The 19,865-nt window shown below is 40.1% G+C and overlaps 1 protein-coding gene and 1 long non-coding RNA gene across 6 annotated transcripts in view; one reads left to right on the top strand and one right to left on the bottom strand.

Annotated features, from left to right (window-relative positions):
- The window catches only part of MCCC1 (methylcrotonyl-CoA carboxylase subunit 1), a 55,420-nt gene extending 35,847 nt beyond the window's left edge, over positions 1–19,573 (bottom strand). For 2 of the 5 annotated variants that reach the window (XM_045539761.1, XM_045539766.1), the window contains exons 1-7: positions 17,447–17,504; positions 16,055–16,101; positions 14,133–14,269; positions 9,374–9,469; positions 6,736–6,857; positions 6,151–6,298; positions 5,940–6,061 (exon numbers count right to left, since the gene is read on the bottom strand). In XM_045539761.1, the coding sequence (XP_045395717.1) occupies positions 5,940–6,061; positions 6,151–6,298; positions 6,736–6,857; positions 9,374–9,469; positions 14,133–14,269; positions 16,055–16,088 (659 nt within the window). In that variant the 5' untranslated portion in view covers positions 16,089–16,101; positions 17,447–17,504. Of the gene's footprint in view, positions 1–5,939; positions 6,062–6,150; positions 6,299–6,735; positions 6,858–9,373; positions 9,470–14,132; positions 14,270–16,054; positions 16,102–17,446; positions 17,560–19,368 lie in introns of those variants that run through there. The other 3 variants (XM_045539762.1, XM_045539764.1, XM_045539765.1) reach the window with 3 other exon arrangements.
- LOC123630309 lies at positions 1,999–9,107 on the top strand. The gene is made up of 3 exons (XR_006732644.1): positions 1,999–2,071; positions 2,679–2,782; positions 8,932–9,107. It is a non-coding gene; the product is annotated as an uncharacterized LOC123630309 (long non-coding RNA).
- Positions 19,574–19,865: the final 292 nt, after the last annotated feature.

Below are 19,865 nucleotides of genomic sequence, written 5' to 3' on the forward strand. Positions count from 1 at the left end.
CTTCTTTCAAGATTTTCTCTTTGTCTTTCTTTTCCTGCAGTTTGAATATGATGTGCAAAGGTGTAGATGTTTTGGTATTTATCCTTCTTGGCTTGGTGTCTTCTGAGCTTCTTGGTTCTGTGGCTTGGTTTCTATCATTAATTTTGGAAAATTCTTGGCTATTACTGCTTCAAACATTTCTCTTACTCGTTTCTTTCTTCTTGTGGGTATTCAAATAACATGTTGCACCTTTAAAAATTGTCCCACGATTCTTGGATATTCTGTTCTGTTTTTTTTTTTTTTTTAATTTCTCTTTACGTTTCAGTTTGAGAAATTTCTATTGACATATGTTCAAGATCACTGATTATTTCCTCAGTTGTGTCTAGTCTCATCTACTGGTAAGCCCATCAAATGCATTCTTTGTTTCTGTATAATGTTTTTGATTTCTAGCATTTTGTTTTGATGCTTTCTTAGCACTTTCATCTCTCTGCTTATATTACCCATCTGTTCTTGTATGTTGTCTACTTTTTTCATTAGAGTCTTTAACATATTAATCAACTATTTTAAATTCCCTATCTGATAATTCCTAAATTTGTGTCATATCTCAGTCTTGTTCTGATGCTTACATTGTTTCTTCACACCATTCTTTTTCTTGCATTTAGCATGTCTTGCAATTTTTTGGTTAAAAGTAGGACATGACTGGGTGCAGTGGTTCACACCAATAATCCCAGCACTTTGGGAAGCTGAGGTGGGAGGATTGCTTGAGGTTAGGAGTTCGAGACTAGCCTGGCAACATAGTGGGACCCTATCTCTACAAAAAATTTAAAAATTAGCTGGGCGTGGTGGCATGCACCTGCAGTCCCAGCTACTGGGGAAGTGCTGTCAGGAAGATTGCTGTAGCCCAGGAATTTGAGGTTGCATTGAGCTATGAATGCACCAATGCACTACAGTCTGGGTGACAAAGCAAGACCTTGCCTCCTTTAAAAAAAAAAGGTAGGACATGATGTATCCCGTAATAGGACCTGAGGTAAACAGACCTTTAAAGTGAGGTCTTATGATAATCTGCCTAGGAGTAGGCTGTGTTTAATGTTTGCAGTAGCTGTCAGTACCAGAAGTTTCACTTTCCTCTAGAATTCGTGTTTTGTTTTGTTTTTTTCCACCGGGTGTCTTTGGTTTCTGTACGAACTGCCTCTTAAATAGAGTCTGTGTTTTATAGCTCCTTCAGTTGTAATCCGTTGGTATTCTACTAGGGCCCTGATGACATGTTTCTTAGTCTCTTCTGACTGATGTAACAAAATACCTTAAATTGGGCAATTTATAAATAATGACATTTATTTCTCACATTTCTAGACGCTGAGATGTTCGAAATCAAGCCACTGACAAATTTGGCTTCTGGTGAGGGCCTATTCCTAATAGATGGTACCTTGTTCCTGTGTCTTCACATGGCACAAGAGGGAAGGGACAAACAGGCTTCCTTAAGCACTCCTCCTTAAGCACCCTCATGACATAGTCACCTCCCAAAGGCCCTACCTTTTAGGGTCAGGTCTTAACATGTGACTTTTGGAGGGACACAAACATTCAGAACATAGCAGTCTGCAGGAAGGAAAGCATTCTATAATCTTATGATTAATTCTCAGTCTTTTAGTGGGCCTGTATTTGTGCTGTGATCTTCAGAAGTGTTTCTTAGCCTTTTTTTTTTTTTTTTGAGACAGTCCTGCTCTGTTGCCCAGGCTAGAGTGCCGTGGCGTCAGCCTAGCTCACAACAACCTCAAACTCCTGAGCTCAAGCAATCCTCCTGCCTCAGCCTCCTGAGTAGCTGGGACTACAGGTATGCGCCACCATGCCTGGCTAATTTTTTTCTGGTTTTAATAGAACAGGGTCTCATTCTCGCTTAGGGCTCAGGCTGGTCTCAAACTCCAGAGCTCAAGAGATCTTCCCACCTTAGGCCACCCAGAGTGTTAGGATTACAGGCGTGAGCCACTGCGCCCAGACTTCTTAGCCTTTTTTTTTTCTTTTCTCTTCCAGGAAACAGGAAGGCTACAGGAGGTTAGAGTTGGCTATCTACCTTTTCCTCAGGACAGAAAAAGCTCTGGTAACATCTCCTTTGGAGTCAGTATTTCTTTTATTAAGGAGAATAGAATATTCTGGGCCTATATCAAAATGGTTACTTTTCTTCTCTCACTATCCCAAAACATAAGGGAATTTTTCTCCAATTTTTACTGTAAGAAGCTAGTGAGGTTCCTACAGGCAAAAAACATGAAGGTGGGAGGTCCTCCTAAGACTGGGCCCAGGAGAGTTTCTCACTTTCAAGCTGGCCCACGCTCAGCCACCAGCAATTTGTCAAAATTCCCATTTAAATGTTATGGCTCCAAAGGGTGGGAGAGGGGTTGGGAAAAAAAAAAAAAAAAGTTATGGCTTCAGCAGCTCCTGATCCAGGTAAGCTGATCTTGGCTATGACTCACTGTATTCATACCACCTGTCCAGATGCCAGAGTGGTGGTTTATCTCGTGGCCTCAATTCTTTGCTGGGTCTAAAAAGTCATTGAACTTTCATTTTGTTCAGGTTTTTTCTTGCTTTTTGGATGTGAGTGATGACTGCCAAGCTTTTTACATGTTGGAGCTGAAGTGCCTGTTTTTCAAATTTCAGCTGTAAAATTCTACCATGTCCACTGACTCTTCCTCTTTTTTTTTTTTTTTTAGCTGCTCCAGGAAAAGAAATGCCACAGCAGGAATTCCGGGTTGTGAAGGGAACATGTGTGGGCCACACCAAGAGCATGGAGCAGCTCTTTTCTAAGTTCTCAAAAGTGGGAAACAGTTCTCCTTTGGCTGCTTCCAAGGGAAGCTCAGTGAAGATCTGTGTTCTCTGTTACAACTTCTGTAATCATTAAGTCACTCATTATTTTCCTTTTTCTGACTGACCCTTTTCTGTGCTGCTTTATCCAACTTACAGTTTCTGCAGCATAGTGTCTACAAGTGTCTGAGAACCAGGAAGTGCATCAAATCCCAGCTACTCCAATTTAGCGACTGGTGGAGTCTGGCGAGACAGAGAGATAGATGTAGCTGGAGTCTACTAGGAATGTCTTGATGTTTTCCTAAGAGTTATGGAACTTTTATTTTCCTATTTACTTTTTTAATCCATCTAGTATATTGAATATGAACTGAGGAAGGACTCTGATTTCTTCTTCCCCTCTAAAACAGTATACTTTAAAGATGGTTTCCCAGTCTTTCAGATATACTTAATAGTTCTGATCAGAGTTGTAAAACATCTTGATATCTACTTTTCTCAGTTATCGGCACCACCTTGACAAACTTCTGTCACTCCATTAATCCAACAGGTAGTTATTTAGCAGGATATAAAGTATATACACTATGATCATCATGATATTCAAATGCTATTACTAGAAAATACAGAATAGAAATACGGTCACGTGCCACACAATGACATTTTGGTAAACGACAGACTGCATGTACGATGGTGGTTTCATAAGATTATAACGGAAGTGAAAAATTCCTACTATCTAGTGATGTCATGGCCATCACAATGTCATAGTGCAATGCATTACCTTTTCTATGGTTAGAGAAACAAATACTTACCATTGTGTTATAATTGCCTACAGTATTTGGTACAGGGACATGCTGTACAGGTTTGTAGCATAGGAGCATGCCATATAGCTTAGATGTGTAGTAGGCTATACCATCTAGGTTTGTGGAAGTATACTCTATGATTTTTGCACAATGACGAAATGACCTAATCATTAATTTCTCAGAACATATCACCGTTGTTAAGTGACACATGACTGCATACAAAAATGCTAATACTTAAATATACTACCAGGTCCTTGATTCCCAGGAGCTTTCCAGCTATTGGGGGAATAAATTATAATGTAAGACAATGTATAGCTAACATTTCATAAGTAAGGAATTTACATCTTCAAAAAATGTTAAATGTTGTATCTTGGACAAATAGGTGACAGCAAAGAAAGGATAAATTTAAAAAATGATAGAAAAATTTACAGTGAAAAGAAAAAAGAAAAAAAATGTTGCAGGCATGGAGTTATAGTCACTGAAAGAACTAGCTGATATCTCCATAAGGCTAACTCAAGAGTATGCTAATTTGGGCTGGGCGCAGTGGCTCACGCCTGTAATGTTGGCACTCTGGGAGGCCGAGGCGGGTGGATCGCTCGAGGTCAAGAGTTCGAGATCAGCCTGTGCAAGAGCGAGACCCCGTCTCTACTAAAAATAGAAACAAATTATCTGGCCAACTAAAATATATATAGAAAAAAAAATTAGCTGGGCATGGTGGCACATGCCTGTAAGTCCTATATAGAAAAAAAAATTAGCTGGGCATGGTGGCACATGCCTGTAAGTCCTATATAGAAAAAAAAATTAGCTGGGCATGGTGGCACATGCCTGTAAGTCCCAGCTACTTGGGAGGCTGAGACAGTAGGATCGCTTAAGCCCAGGAGTTTGAGGTTGCTGTGAGCTAGGCTGACCCCACGGCACTCACTCTAGCCCGGGCAACAGAGCGAGACTCTGCCTCAAAAAAAAAAAAAAAAAAGTATGCTAATTTGGTTAGCCTATTCTTTTTTGAAAGATATTGTGGAAGGAAGCTTCAAGGTTACCTTAGAACCTCCTCCACTTTTGCCTTACTTCCCACTAATGGACGGCAGATGCTGTGCCCTCCTAATCCATTGACCTATTTTAAGATTGACTTTTTTACCACCAAACTCTAACTGAATTTCATTTACTATGCCATTCTCAGGGACAGTTCCAAGGTTGGTAGGGCCTGAAACAAAAAAAATTAGGGGACCTTCTTTAAGAAGAAAAATAAATAATTGAGAATACAAAGTCAGGTCAGGGTCGTAGAAAAGATGTATATAAGGGAAGGGCTGAAAGCTTCAAGTTCATTACCTTCAAAGTAAATCCCTCTCTAGTCATGGTTCCCAAATCAATTATTCTTTTCACTTGACTTATAGGTTATGTAATTTTTTAACAATTGCAACAAAATCTATGAAACAAGAAACTTTATAATCAACATATTATTTTAAACAGTCTTGAAAATAATATTCCAAAAAACAAAAAAATTTAGAAATCCCCATCGCATTTGCTACAGCAATACCTAGAGAAACAGTTTAGTAGAGTGGCGTGAAGAGTGTGAACTCTGGAGTCAAAGTGCCAGGATTATATCCTAGCTTTACCCCTCAACAGCTGGGTGGCCTCATGCAATTAACACGACCACTCTGCTGCTTAGTGCCCTTAGTGCAAAATGAGAATAATACCTACATAATGGGGTTGTTGTAAGAATCCAATTAGAATGAGAAGGACAGCAAGGTTATTTAGTATATGTAAAATACTTAGAATCTGGCACATGGTAAGTGCTATATAAGCATTAGCAGCTATTATTATGATTTATTAACATATCATTTATAATTAAATTCAATTTGGGTAATGATTTCCATTTCTGAGCATCTCAACTGATGCTCACAGAGTTCTTTAAATATAGCTTAATTCATTATAAGAATTTTTTTATATTGAAAAACCCTAAATTCCATCAACAAGAAATAGATTGAATGAATTAATGGTATACCAATATCATGAAACCATTAAGCCACCAGTAAAAAGAATGAGGTAGATCTATATTTGCTGACATGGAAAGATATTAACCATGATACAATATTAGTATATAACATGCTATAATATTAGTGTATAATATATATGATTCTATTTACTATTCTTAGGTATGTATTTTGTTTTCTGTGTGCATAGGTACATATGCTTCTATTCACACAGAAAATACCTGGAAGAATGCATTCCATCATATGATCAGGTTACTTCAGGGTGGGATTGGGAAACTTAATGTACTTATGTACTGTTACAATTTTATATTTCAAAGAATGTTCATGCATTACTTTATAATTTAATTTTAAAAGTCTGTGAGTCAGAAAAGTAAGCTCAACCCACCTTGGTGTGTCCACAAACTTCTCGATCAACATAGCATCATCATTAAAAGACTTCTTAGCTTCTCTCCGTGCAGACTCTAACTGTTCTTGAAATTCTTTTTCTGATCTAACGATCCTCATACCCTCAGAGAGAAAAGATGGTTAGGACTACAACGTGAGTAAAACAAAGAAGACTAGCCTGAAATGGCCAAATTAAGTACACACAATCTTACTTTTCCTCCTCCACCACGGACGGCTTTAATCATGACAGGGTAACCGATTCTCTCAGCGTGTTTTTTCAGGCATTGGTCTGATTGGTCCTCGCCGTGATAACCTTCTACAATAGGTACTCCAGCAGCAGCCATTATGGATTTGGATGTACTTTAGAGAAAAGAAAAAAGAAAACCCCAAAAACAAGATGTCCCAATTCTATGAATAATTTCATTCAAGAGAAATACAAATACTACACAATCTATAAATTATAATGAAATTCTTTAAAAAAAAATCTCACAGGTAAAAAGAAAAGACTAGTCTGGGACAACACATATTAACACAAACATTAAAATGTCTATTGGTTAGTTTTCCTCATTTCATGTAGTAGTTCATCCCACCTTACTTTTATCTAAAAAAAAGCAAAGTAATATACTGATTAGAAACATTAACTATTTTATGTAACTCAATGGTATTTCCCTATGTTGCAGATAAATAACTTATTCCTGTGGCAACAAAAGGGTATAATTAAAACAACCATTATAGGTAAAATAAACAATTTCAATTGACCTTCATATGGTTATATTTAAAAAGACATAAACTCATACCTTTTTATACCCATGTCTCTAATTGCAGATGAAGGAGGACCTATAAAAATAATTCCTTCTTTCTTACAAAGTTCACCAAATTCCATGTTTTCTGAAAGAAAACCATATCCTGGATGGATAGCCTAAAAGTGAGAAATAAAATGACAAACTTACTAGTTAGTGCTTAACTAGCAAAGCCTCGATGCAGGCGAAGTTGTCTTCCTCGGGAGGCCTCTCCCTACGCTGGTAATAGGTACACTGTGGTCTCTATCAAAATCTGTTTCCAAAGAAAAATCTGAAACATTTATACTAAAGCTCTGAAGCCTTACCTAAACCAGAAGAATCTGTGTTCGTTTTTATTGTGGTAATATATATAAAATTTACCATTTTAACCACTTTTAAATATACAATTCCATGGCATTAAGTACATTCACAATGTTGTGCAACCCTCACCACCATCCATTGCCAGAATGTTTTCATCATCCCAAACATATTTCCTCCTTCTCGCAGGTCCCTGGTAACCTCTATTTTACGTTCTGCTTCTATGAATTTGCCTCGTCTATGTATCTTATATAAGCAGAATTATACAATATTTGTCTCTTTGAGTCTGGCTTATTTCATCTAGCAGAATGTTTTCAAGGTTCATTCATGTAGCATGTATCAGAATTTCATTCCTTTTTAAAGCAGAATAATATTCCACTGTATGTATATTCCACATTTTGTTTAGCCATTCATCTATTGATGGATATGTGGGTTACTCCAACCTTTTAGCTATTATGAATAATGCTGCTATGAACATTGGTGTACAAGTATCTGTTTGAGTCCCTGGTCTAAATTCTTTTAGGTATTTACCTAGAAATGGAATTGCTGGGTCATGTGGTATAGAAGAATATGTATTTTCATTTAAAATATTATTGCTATTAGGGTAGATTGTCAAGGAGTAAAGGGCTTCAGCATAGTAGGGGGGATCTGTTTACTGTTTCCAGGCAAAACTGGCCTAGAAATGAAACTATGATATCCAAAAGCTGAAAAGATCACACTAGCACAATAATTCCTCATTTATCTTCAGGCCACTATCTGCCAATGTCATCTTTCCAGAAAAAAAGCTAAGAAGCAAACAGTCATGTATTAAAGTCTACAGTAGCCCTCCCTTATCCATGGGGGATATACCCAGTGGATGCCTGAAACTGTGGCTAGTACCGAACTCAACTGCCATCGATCAGAACATGTTTCTGTTCGTGTCTTCCACCCACACAGTTAATGCCTTTTCCATCTTACCTAAGCACTTATCGTGCACTGTGGCTGTAATTTTTGCAGTTTGAGGTAAAACAGCAAAGTAGCACAAATTTCTTTTTCCTTCTTCACCCTTCTCATGGATAGAATATTCATTCTTACTATAGATCTTAGCAACCTCAGCGTAAGTGTTTTTTTTCTTTCCTTTCTTCACCTTTTCACTTAAAGGCAGCATCTTACAGCTTCACTTTGGCACATCTCCTGTGCCAGTGTTACTACTCTTGTGCTTTGGGGCCATATCAAGTAAAACAAGGGTGACTAGAACACAAGCACTATGACACTGTGACAATCAATCTGGTAACTGAGACAGAGACCAAGTGACTGAGGGGTGGGTGGCAGGGTCAGCATGGAAAAGCTGGACACAGGGATGATCAGTATCCCAGGAGGGATGAAGCACATGATATGAGATCTTATCAGGCTACTCAGAATGACATGCAATTTAAAACTCATTGTTTATTTCTGGAATTGTCCATTTAACATTTTAAACCACAGTAACTGAAACTGCTGAAAGCACAACCATGGATTAGAGGGACTACTGTATATACTTTAGTGAAAAGGGAACCCCTAAGACTTTAGGCTGGTCACTTTTTTTTTTGAACAGGGTCTCGCTTTGTTGCCCAGGCTAGAGTGCAGTGATGTCACCATAGCTCACTGCAACCTCAAACTCCTGGCAATCCTCCTGCCTCAGGCTCCCCAGTAGCGGGCACCACCACGCCCAACTAATTCTTCTATTCTTTGTAGAAACAAGGTCTCACTATGTTGCTCAGGCTGGCCTTGAACTCCTGGCCTCAAGTGATCCTCCCACCTTGGCCTCCCAAAATGCTAGGATTGCAGGCATGAGCCACCATGCTCGGCCTTAGCCTGGTCACTTCTAATTTCCTGAGAATTTTAACAAATTTACTTATCTCACTTTCTAACTCATAGGAAACGAAAATCAGTAACTACAGGACAGCAAGATTTCTAGGAGTAAACACACTGACAGCAAAAAGAGAAGAAAGAGAAGAAAAAAAAGGCAAAGAAGGCTTGTAATTTAGAGCATCACCTATTTCTCCCAAAGGATCTGATGTTCCCAGCATCTAATTCTGAAGGTATTAAAGAGCTGAATTCCCTCTTATTTTTTATTTATAATTTAGACATTCCTTCTACCTATCTCTCCAAAAATCTGAGTGCACAGGATTCAGTAAAAAGGCAGAGTGGCTGAGGAATGAGAAAGGACATGCCTAGTTTACAACGACAATCCAATAATGAAATGTTAAAAATCTTAAGAATGGCTAAAAATGGAAAATAATTTCTATAAATCAGTAATTTTGCATATATTGTACAAAACTTACTCCTTTTGCATTACAAATCTCTTCACAACTCTCACCTGCGCAGCAGAGATCTTGGCCACTTGAATGATTTTCTCCATAGAAAGGTAGCTCTGCTGGGAGGGACTAGGGCCAATGGAATATGCTTCATCTGCCTGTTTAAAAAACATTACATGCTTAAAAGACTACATGGCTACGACATACTCACACACTACATAGAACTGTCTTAGGGTCATTTGATTACTATAAATAAAAATACCATACCGCAAAGAACAGTGCAAGAATTGAGAAACTAAAATACCAGCTCATACCTATGTTATGAAAAAATTTTATTTTCATGCATAAACCATGAAGTGGTTTGGATAGAAAGCAACAGACATTAGTCATGGTATTTATTATTATTAGCAACAATAATAATGTTAAATGTATTTAATGTTAAATGTATTTAATGCCAAAAATTTACAATTTGACAATAGAAACAAAATACACCACAGATGTATATAGCAAGAAAAAAACTACAAAGTTTACTAAAGTTTATATAGAGTACGATGATAATGCTCCTTCTTTCCATATATTGGTGAATTATTTTATACTATCCTTTAAAGCTTTCTCATAATCACAGCATCCCTTGATGTAGACCAGATAGAATGCGTCGTTCACTCATTCATTCATTCAAAGACTCACTGAATGCCTACAACGTGCCACACTTTGAGGTGCGAGCTGCCTGTACCACAGCAAACAAATGTCCCCGTATAGAGGGAGAGACAGACATTAAACATATTCACACTCTTAATGACAACTGCGATAAAGGCTATGAAGGAAAAACCAAGGGCACAGAGGATGTAAGAGGAAGATCCGATCTGATCTGAAGGTGGTATGGAAAAGCCTAGGAGGGAAGGTCAGGGAAGGCTCCTCAAGGATGATCAGGACTTTACCTGGCAAATGGGTGGAGACTGGAGTTGGAAACAGGAATGGAGACGGGGGCAGAGAAAACATGAAGGTGGGGAGAAACCTGGCCCATCTGAGGGACTGATGGAGTGTGCTGGAACACAGTGAGTGAGGGGTCAAGGGGCCAGAGATGACAGTGAACGGAAAGTTGGGCACAGATTTTATAGGGCCTTGGGAGAGATTAAAAAGCTTTGGACTTTTTCCTAAGAAAGCACATAAAGAGGAGTTTTTATAAGTTTTTTTTTTTAACTTTTAATTTCACAAAACACAAGTCTATTCTCATTCTAAAGAATGTGAATGATAATTCAAAATCAAAGCAGCCCTTTGGCACCCCTCCCCCCAGTCGCAATCCCCTTCTAGATATAACTTCCACTATGATCAATATGGGACATATTTTTCCATATCCATAGTCCTATTTATTCATATATATATTTATATAAACACATATAGTTTTGGTTTTTACACAAATAGGATCATACTATATAGTTATCCTCTGCAGTTGCTTTTTTCATTAACAGTATGCCTTGGGAGCTTTTTCCTTGCTAGCACTCATATGTCTACTTCATTTTGTATAACAGTTGCATAATGTTTCACAGTACAGAGGTACCACGGTTCCCTCAATCACGTACCTCTTAATGTGCACTTGAATATGGGCAAGGCTGAAGCAGACATTCCTGTATATACCTCTCTTTACACATATATATGAGCAGGTCTCTGAGACAGAGACCTAGAATAATGTTTACAGGGTTGAGTTGAAGCATATGCACATTTTAATAGCTCCTGGTTAATCAGCTTTTGAAATGGTTTTACCAATATACGTTTCCATCAACATACCAATTTCTAACCACTTTCATTGACACTGAATATTATCTATCTTTTAAATTATTGCTAATCTGGTAGATTATATAAAAGTTTAAAGCATTTAAAGTAAAGGAGTAGCATGAACAAATTTTTATTTTAAACTCTCAGTCAGTCTGGCTGAAATGCAGAAAATAGACTGAGGGAGGGGGTCAAGAATGGAAGTAGGGAGACTAGTTAGGAGGCTACAGCATTTGACCAAATAAGAGATGACAGTCGCTTTGACTTAAGGTACAGGAGGGAGAGGGCAGAAAGAAGTAGAAAGAAATGTTTGGCAAGTAGAATTAGCAGCACTTGGTGATTTTTCTAGATGGAGAGGGAAGGGGTGAAGGACAGAGAATGGGGAGGAAGAGGGAAAGATGTTCAAAGACTCCTACATCTCTGGCATTATTTTTATGAGGAGTGGTGTTGGCATCTAATGGGTTAGGGAAACCTGCAAGAAAAGCAAGTTTGGTACAGATGAAAAGTCTTGAGTTCAATTTCAGATAGATTACTTTGGTACCTGTGACATATCAAAATGTTGATGTTGAGTGGGCAGTTGGATATACGTGCAACACGCTCAAAACAAAGTCTGGGCTAGAAATAGAAATTTGGGAGTTTTTTGCAAAGCCGTAGGAGTAGGTGAAATTATCTAGAATGAGAGTATACAGTGAGAAAAGAAGGAGGTGAAGGACCAAGTCCTGAAGAACTTCAACATTAAGGATCTGGCAGATGGGGAATGTCCAGAAAAAGGACATTAAGAGAGGACAGGAAGGCAACAGGTCAGGAAAGCCATAGAATTTATTTCTAAAAGGAGGGAGTAGTTCACTATGGTGTTAAATGCTGCTGAGAGGTCAAGTCAGCTCAGGCCTGGAAAGACTCCAATCAGATTTAGGGACATGGACCTTATTAGTGATGTTAGCAGCAACAATGTCAAAATGGAAGAGTGAGGACATAAGGTCAACAGGAGTAGGCCAGGTGTGGTGGCTCATAATTGTAACACTCTGGTGGCCTATAATTGTAACACTCTGGGAGGCCGAGGTGGGTGGATTGCTCGAGGTCAGGAGTTCAAGACCAGCCTAAGCAAGAGAGAGACCTGTCTCTACTAAAAATAGAAAGAAATTATACAGACAACTAAAAATATATACAGAAAAAAGTTAGCCGGCCATGGTGGTACACACCTGTAGTTCCAGCTACTCAGGAGGCTGAGGCAGAAGGATTGCTTGAGCCCAGGAGTCTGAGGTTGCTGTGAGCTAGGCTGATGCCATGGCACTCTAGCCTGGGCAACAGAGTCTCATGGACTGTGTGAGACAAAAAAAAAACCAAAAAACCAGGAGTGGGCTGAGAAAGGATTGGCGGTAGCGAAGAGGAAAGAGCAGGGCAAATGATGCTTAAATTAGCAATAAATGGGAAAAGAAAGAGAGTGGTAAGTGGGGACAGGGGATGTGGGGCTGCAATAGTTATGAAGATGGAGAGACTACACCATATTTAAATGCTTTTAGGAAGGATCCAGTAGAGAGTAAAGACAGTAAAAATGGAAGATGCCTTTTTTTGAGATAAGAATTTATCATCTTTATTTTTTATTAATATTTTAATTGACAAATCATAATTGTATACATTTATGGGGTATAATGTGATGTTGTGATACATGTATACAATGTGGAATAATTAAATCAAGCTAATTAACATACCCACCACCTTGCTTACCTATCATTTTTTATGGTGAGACATTTGAATTTTATTGTCTTAGCTATTTGGGGATCGTTCTTAAAAAGGCAAGAAGAGAAGGAATCCAGAGCACTGGCCTCGGATGAGAAGAGAATTGATGCAGGTGTAGACAGGTCAGCAGATTCTGTGGCAGGAAGTTTACTTCTATTTTCTCTGTGAAATCAAGATCATCTACCGAGAATAGGTGGTTAGAGGGAGAATTAGAGGTGGGAACAAAGCAAAATAAGTTTGAAACAGTCACTGCACAGAATGAGAAAGAGTGCAGCTAGAGAACCACATGGGCCTGCTGTGCAGAGATGAAAGCCCAGGTGAAGCCGGTCACCATGAATTCACCCTGCTGCAGGCAGAGAGAAGGCCAAAGGCTGAATTTACCCATGCTGGGGTTGTCTAGTGGATAACAGCTAGCAAAAACTGATAATATTTACAATCTCAGGGGAGTTGGGACTTTTTAGTTATAATTTTACAGATAAATCAAGGCTCAGAAAAATAAAGTGACTTATCTAAGATCATTTGGGCAGTGAATGGTAGCTGATAAGAATAGAATCTTGATATTTCTCTTGGTACATCAGGGATCTGGACAAGAGCTACTCAAAGTGTGGTCTGTGGATCAGCCACGTTCTACAAACTGTTTTAACCAATGCCCGATGAGAAAAGGATCTTGCCTGTAAATCAGTTATACCACTAAGCACACTGTTTAGTTCAACTGCTATTATATTTGGAAAATTTCCCCAAGAAGAATTATTGGTAAACAATTTGAACTTACTACTTAAACCCCGTTAACACTAACAAATATCAACTGTCATCATAAAGAACTAAACTATTGACACATGTGGAGGTTAAAGCAACTCCATCTAAGATGCTGATCTGCCATGCTGACTTCTGATTAACCCCTGTTCTGGGAATGCCTCTAAGATCTCTACTTTACCATAAACTGTGCCCCTAGATCAGAATAACCCTGCCCGCAAATCCTGTCCTTAAGCAGATTCACATAGCATTCTTGCCCTTCCCCAAGGCACTGACTTCAATTGCCCTACACATTCCTTCCCTATGGTATATAAGCCCTGCGTCTGGGGGGTAACAGCATGGGTGTCCACCGTCTCATCCTGTCATTGCCCAAGACATGGCTTGTGTTCCTAAGTTCCTATTAAATGTTTCTTTCCGAGAAACTGGACATGTTGGCCTCTTTCCTCGGCCTTTGGGGGTAGGTTTGCATAGACCTGCCCACAGTAAACAGTAACAGTAAACACAGTAAACAGATAAGCATGATCACTTACAAGACTTGGCTTCCAGTTTTTAACAACATACCATATTTACGTGCATGGAATTCCTGTCAGCCTCACTATAAACTGCCACAGACTGTATACCCATTTTTTTGGCTGTTTGCATCACCCTGCAGGCAATTTCTCCTCTGTTTGCAATGAGGACCTTGGTAATGCTTCTTCCTGTTTAAAACACCATGGAAATCATATACAAACATTACTAGGAAGCAAAGAATGAGAATGTGAATATGATACTAACCAGCTCATAAGAATTTGTTTTGGTAAAATCAGCATAACAGAGCCTAAAATGACCAGTTTAGCTAATTTTTTTTTTTTTTTTTTGAGACAGAGTCTCACTGTGTCACCCAGGGAGGGTGCAGTGGCATCATCGTGACTCACTGCAACCTCAAACTCCTGGGCTCAAACAATCCTCCCATCTTGGCTTCCCAGAGTGCCAGGATTACAGGCCCACTTTGGCTAATATTAAACTGTGCATTTCTTTTCATTGAAATTCCAGATACCCTTAACATAAACTCTTAAATTACTCAGCTTTAGCAACTTAAAATAAATTAAAAGATTCTTTCTTATGCCAAGGATCAAATTATAATAGCTTAAAAAATCATCACAGTTAATAACAACTAATCTTTAAAAGTACTTTCTATACCACAAGGTCCTGTGCTAAAGATTCAACCTGGACTTAAATTCTCACAATAATCCCAGTGAAATAGATATTATCATTATCTCAGTTTTAAAGATGAAGAAGCAAAGGCTGAAAGAAATATTTTCCAGAAGTTATACAGACAAAAAAAGTGATGGATCCAGGATTTGAACTCAGGTCTACTTCACTCCAGAATTTGAGCTCTTGGTCACTCTGCTCCACTGCCTCCATCCCTGTGTACACAGAGAAGTGTGGTTCTCTCACAATATAAATGACTACTGCCACAGTCTACTGGCATCAATGCCATAGTAACATGCTATTGCATTAACATATATAAAAACTGCACTTCTATGATCACACACAAAATAAATGTTCTTTGATAGTTTATAATAAAGTTATTTCTTCTCAAAAAGAAGGTTTCATATAATTTAAAACAGTGCTTTTCAATGAGGATCTACAGAGCCCAAGAATTGTCACAGTTCACAGGGGCGCTGGGATGAAGTACGTGCATGTGTGGGTGGGGAGAGGGAAGCAGGGTAGCCAGAGGGTTACACTCAGTCAACTGGAAGGTATACTTTTATTGCACTTTTATATGCTTAATAGCTAGGAATTCTATGTAAAATTCTATTTGAAAAAAAGTCCTGGCCGGGCGCGGTGGCTCACACCTGTAATCCTAGCACTCTGGGAGGCCGAGGCAGGTGGATCGCTTGAGGTCAGGAGTTCAAGACCAGCCTGAGCGAGACCCCGTCTCTACTAAAAATGGAAATAAATTATCTGGCCAACTAAAAATATATATAGAAAAAATTAGCCGGGCATGGTGGTGCATGCCTGTAGTCCCAGCTACTGGGGAGGCTGAGGCAGTAGGATCGTTTAAGCCCGGGAGTTTGAGGTTGCTGTGAACTAGGCTGACGCCACAGCACTCACTCTAGCCAGGGCAACAAAGTGACACTGTGTCTCAAAAAAAAAAAAAAAAAAAAAAAAGTCCTGCTACTTAAACGAACTTTTAAAAGCCCTGATTTAGACCATCATAGTTATTTTTTTCGAATCCAATACACTAAGAGGGTCAAACGGAAACAGCAACAGGAATGTAGAATGTTTTCCATTATTACCCTCTATATTTTAGACTCAATAGCAAGAGAAATTTTATGTAAGAGGTGAAAACCATGACTTAATACTAAGAAAATTATCACGAAAATCCAAAATTTATGAGAACTAATTCTATTATACACAGATTAAGATGTTAAATATTTCCCTGCCTTAGTTCACAATCTGAAGCAAAAACCAAATAGTACAACAAAGTCTGTCAGTACCTGTGGTTGTTGCATAGTTCATGGTTCTTTGCATCCAAGCCCATCTCCTAGAAAATAAATCCAAATGGAATAATAACTGAACAGAATATTTAAGACCAGTCACTGTTCTTTCAAAAGAATTTAAATGTCTTAAAATTTGAAACTTTAAGCCTAATAACAAAAAGTAGGCCTACTAAGAAAGTGACTTAGGAAGACCTTCTGGAAGAAAACTAATCTACAAATCAGGAGCGAGGGTTCTGGCTGTTTTCCCCTTGCACTACCTGTCTTTGAAGGAGTCACCTAACCCATTTGCTTCAGAGGCTGGCATGTGACCACAGAGTTAGAGACGATTAAAAAACCAAAGTACTTCAAGATAATCTAGTTCAGCATTTTTCAAACTTTTTTGACTACAACTTACAATAAAAACTACCCACTATACACACAATTGAAACAGAAGTTTCATGAAAGATGACTCACCCTGTATTTTGATACTTTCTGTTCTATTTTATTAAATAAAATATGCTGGTCAATATACAGTTTGAAAAATAATAATTGAATTCAACCCTCTGATAAGACAGGTTTGAAAATTAAGACCAGAGAAGTAAAGGGAAGGAAGCTAAACAAGTGCAGCAGAATGAATGCTGGTCATGGGGCCAAAAGAACTGAGTTCTCATCTGAGTCCCTCCAACGACCAGCCTGCCCTGGGTCAAGCTATTTTACATAAGTGTTTCTCAACCTTTTTCTCATTATTACCCTCCTAATGAGAAAAGTTACATAAATAAAATTTTATTCCTTGTAGGAAGGGATAGGGAGGGCTGAGCTTTGGAAGGCTACAAACCATGACAACATCTAAGATTTTTCTGGCTCTCCCAAAAAACAATTTTCACCCTTGTAGGGGCAACATTATCCCAGTTGAGGATGTGAACTTTGTATGTTGGGCTTTAGTGTTCTCACACAAGAGAAGAGACTATAAGAGGTGATCTTGAAGATACCCCTCAGTTTTAAAAGTATACAATTCTATTTCAAGTCCTTGTATTAATATTAAAAGAAAATGGAGAAATAAAAAGGCAAAATGACTTGTTTGAAGTGTCTTAACTAGGTAGAAATCCATGAAGATCCTCTATCCCAACAACGTTCTAATGGGTATTGGCCTATTCCATTTTTTCACAATTATCTAAGCTACAACTTAGAACAATGGCTTAACCAACACGATTAGGAAGTTGCTTCCCTATACCAGTCTATTCTCATGTCTATAATTCTACCACTAGAGAGTCTTTTCTCTGAGTTACTAGAGAATCATGACATATGAAATCTTCTGTACTGATGAGGTTTTTAATTCTATAAGCCATTAATAACTCTAACACTTTTCAGGGTGACATATACTTGAGCATAGTTCTATTGGCAATAGCTAACCTTTGGGAGGGAAGAGAAAAAGTGGGTTTGCGGTAGTATCCTGAAGAGCCCTGGGAACCTAAGCAAAGAAAAATAAGGAGAAAGAAAAGGATGCAGTGGCTCACGCCTGTAATCCTAGCATTTTGGGAGGCTGAGGTGGGAGGATTGCTTGAGGCTAGGAGTTCAATACCAGCCCCGGCAATAGCAAGACCCAATCACTGCAAAAATAGAAATATTAGCTAGGTATAGTGGTGTGTGCCTGTAGTCCCAGCTACTGGTGAAGCTGAGGCAGGAGGATCACTTGTGCCCAGGAGTTGGAGGTTGCTGTGAGCTATGATGATGACACTGTACTCTAGCTCTAGCAAGAGAATGACATTCCATCTCAGAAGAAGAAGAAAAAAAACAAAGAACACGAACACTAACATTACCTTTCACCGACTTCCTTATTTTGCTCTGGGGCTAATCCTACAATTAAGTAACTGAAAATCCAAGGCATCTACAGTAATTTGTGGAAAATAAAAGCAAATGAAAAAGTTAATCTAAATGGTGGAGTCTTCAAAGGCTGCATTTATGGATTGGTTCATATGCACCAGATTCAGTTTAAACCTCTTTCCATGTGTTAATTCATTTAATTTGCAAAACCCAATGTATTAGTATTATCTCCTCTAGATACTAGTATCATCACTTCCTCCTAAGTGAGGAAATTGAAGCAAAGATATCAAGTAACTTACCCAAAGTCACACACCTGGTGAGTAGCTAAGCTGAGACCCCAGCCTTCTGATTGCAGAGTGTGTACCCTTGAGCACCAAGCTATACTGTCTTTTCAGAATGATGGAGGATGATAATAATGAGGAAGCAAAAGAAGACAAAAAAGGAAACTATCTACAAGCCTGAAAGTGTTTTCACTGCCAAAGCCATTGTCACGGAAACTTAGAGCTCAAAATTTGAAACGGATCTGGAGTCAGCCTAGCTAGAGTCAGTCACCTTATAGCTTTGTTCAAACTTGGGTACAAGACAAGTGCTTTTTTTTTTTTTTTTTTTTTTTTTTTTTGAGACACGGACTCACTCTGTTGCCTGGGCTAGGGTGCCATGGTGTCAGCCTAGCTCACAGCAACCTCAAACTCCTGGGCTCAAGCGATCCTCCTGCCTCAGCCTCCCGAGTAGCTGGACTACAGGCATGCGCCACCATACCTGGCTAATTTTTTCTATATATATATTTTTAGTTGTCCAGCTAATTTCTTTCAATTTTTAGTAGAGATGGGGTCTGGCTCTTGCTCAGGCTGGTCTCGAACTGCTGAGCTCAGAGGATCCACCCACCTCAGCCTCCCAGAGTGCTAGGATTACAGGCGTGAGCCACTGCGCCCGGCCCTAAGACAAGAGCTTTTGACAAAACAACTTCCGAGCCCTCTGGAAGGCACATTTGGTCTTGATACTTGACATTCTAACAAAGAACTCCAGGAGTCTCTCTGAACTGACATCTGATGGGCGATAGCTGAACTGAAATGGACTTTGAAGGCATCCTGGCCCCATTTCTTATTAGTTGTATAAAGCTGGCTTAGTCGTTGATCTCTTTGGGCTTCATCAGAACCGGGTTATAACAACGCTCTCCACACAAGGAATGCCGTGAATGCTGCAAAAGCACAACGTAAACAGTTAAGAGCTGTACAAACGTCCACAGGAACCTGGAAGACGGCAGGCCCAGCTCCACCTCTCTGCAGTCCTCATAAATGGAAAAACGGAAGCCAATGGCGGGCTGAAGGGTGGATGCGGGGAGGAGGGAAGAAAGGCAAGGGCCGGGTGTGCGGATGGCTCCCTCCCGATGCCGGGACTGACAGCAGAATCCCGCTAAAGAAGCTGGGGCTCTCCCGTCCTGTCCCCGGCACCCTCCGCCCCTCGCACCGCTCACAGGGGCCCATTCGCCCCCACCCAGCCCTTCCACCCACCTCAGCGGCAGCAGCAGCCCGGGGAGACGCTGCCACCGGTTCGCCTCCGCCGCCACGAGCAGCATCGACACTGCAGAGGCCGCCACCACAGCCCCGGGACTCAGCCGCGCCGGCTCCCCTGCACAGCGGCCGCCGCGTCTTGCACCTCTCGCTCAGCTCCGTGGGCTGAGCTGTCCTCCGCCGGCCACCATCCAAGTCAGCCTCGCAACGGGCCTATCCTGTGTGTGGGCGTCTCCGCTAAAACCAATCAAAGGACAGAGCCTGGCTCAGTGGCGACGATTGGCCAGTCGGGGCGGGGGCGGGGGCGGGGGCGGGGGTGGTGGTCTCCTCCTCCCCGGCCCCGTGGCGTGGTCTGTCCTGAGCCCGCGGCGCCCGGCCGCTTCCTCCCGCGGCCCGCGGCGCGCCCTCGCTCTCGTTCGCGTCTGGGAGGCGGCCGTGGGGAAAGCCAAATGCGGGTGGAGGGCAAGACACAGAATTCTTCAGTGTGCTCAAGGATA

This window comes from Lemur catta, chromosome 1 (assembly GCF_020740605.2).
Source record: "Lemur catta isolate mLemCat1 chromosome 1, mLemCat1.pri, whole genome shotgun sequence".
In the NCBI taxonomy this organism is placed as follows: Eukaryota; Metazoa; Chordata; class Mammalia; order Primates; family Lemuridae; genus Lemur; species Lemur catta.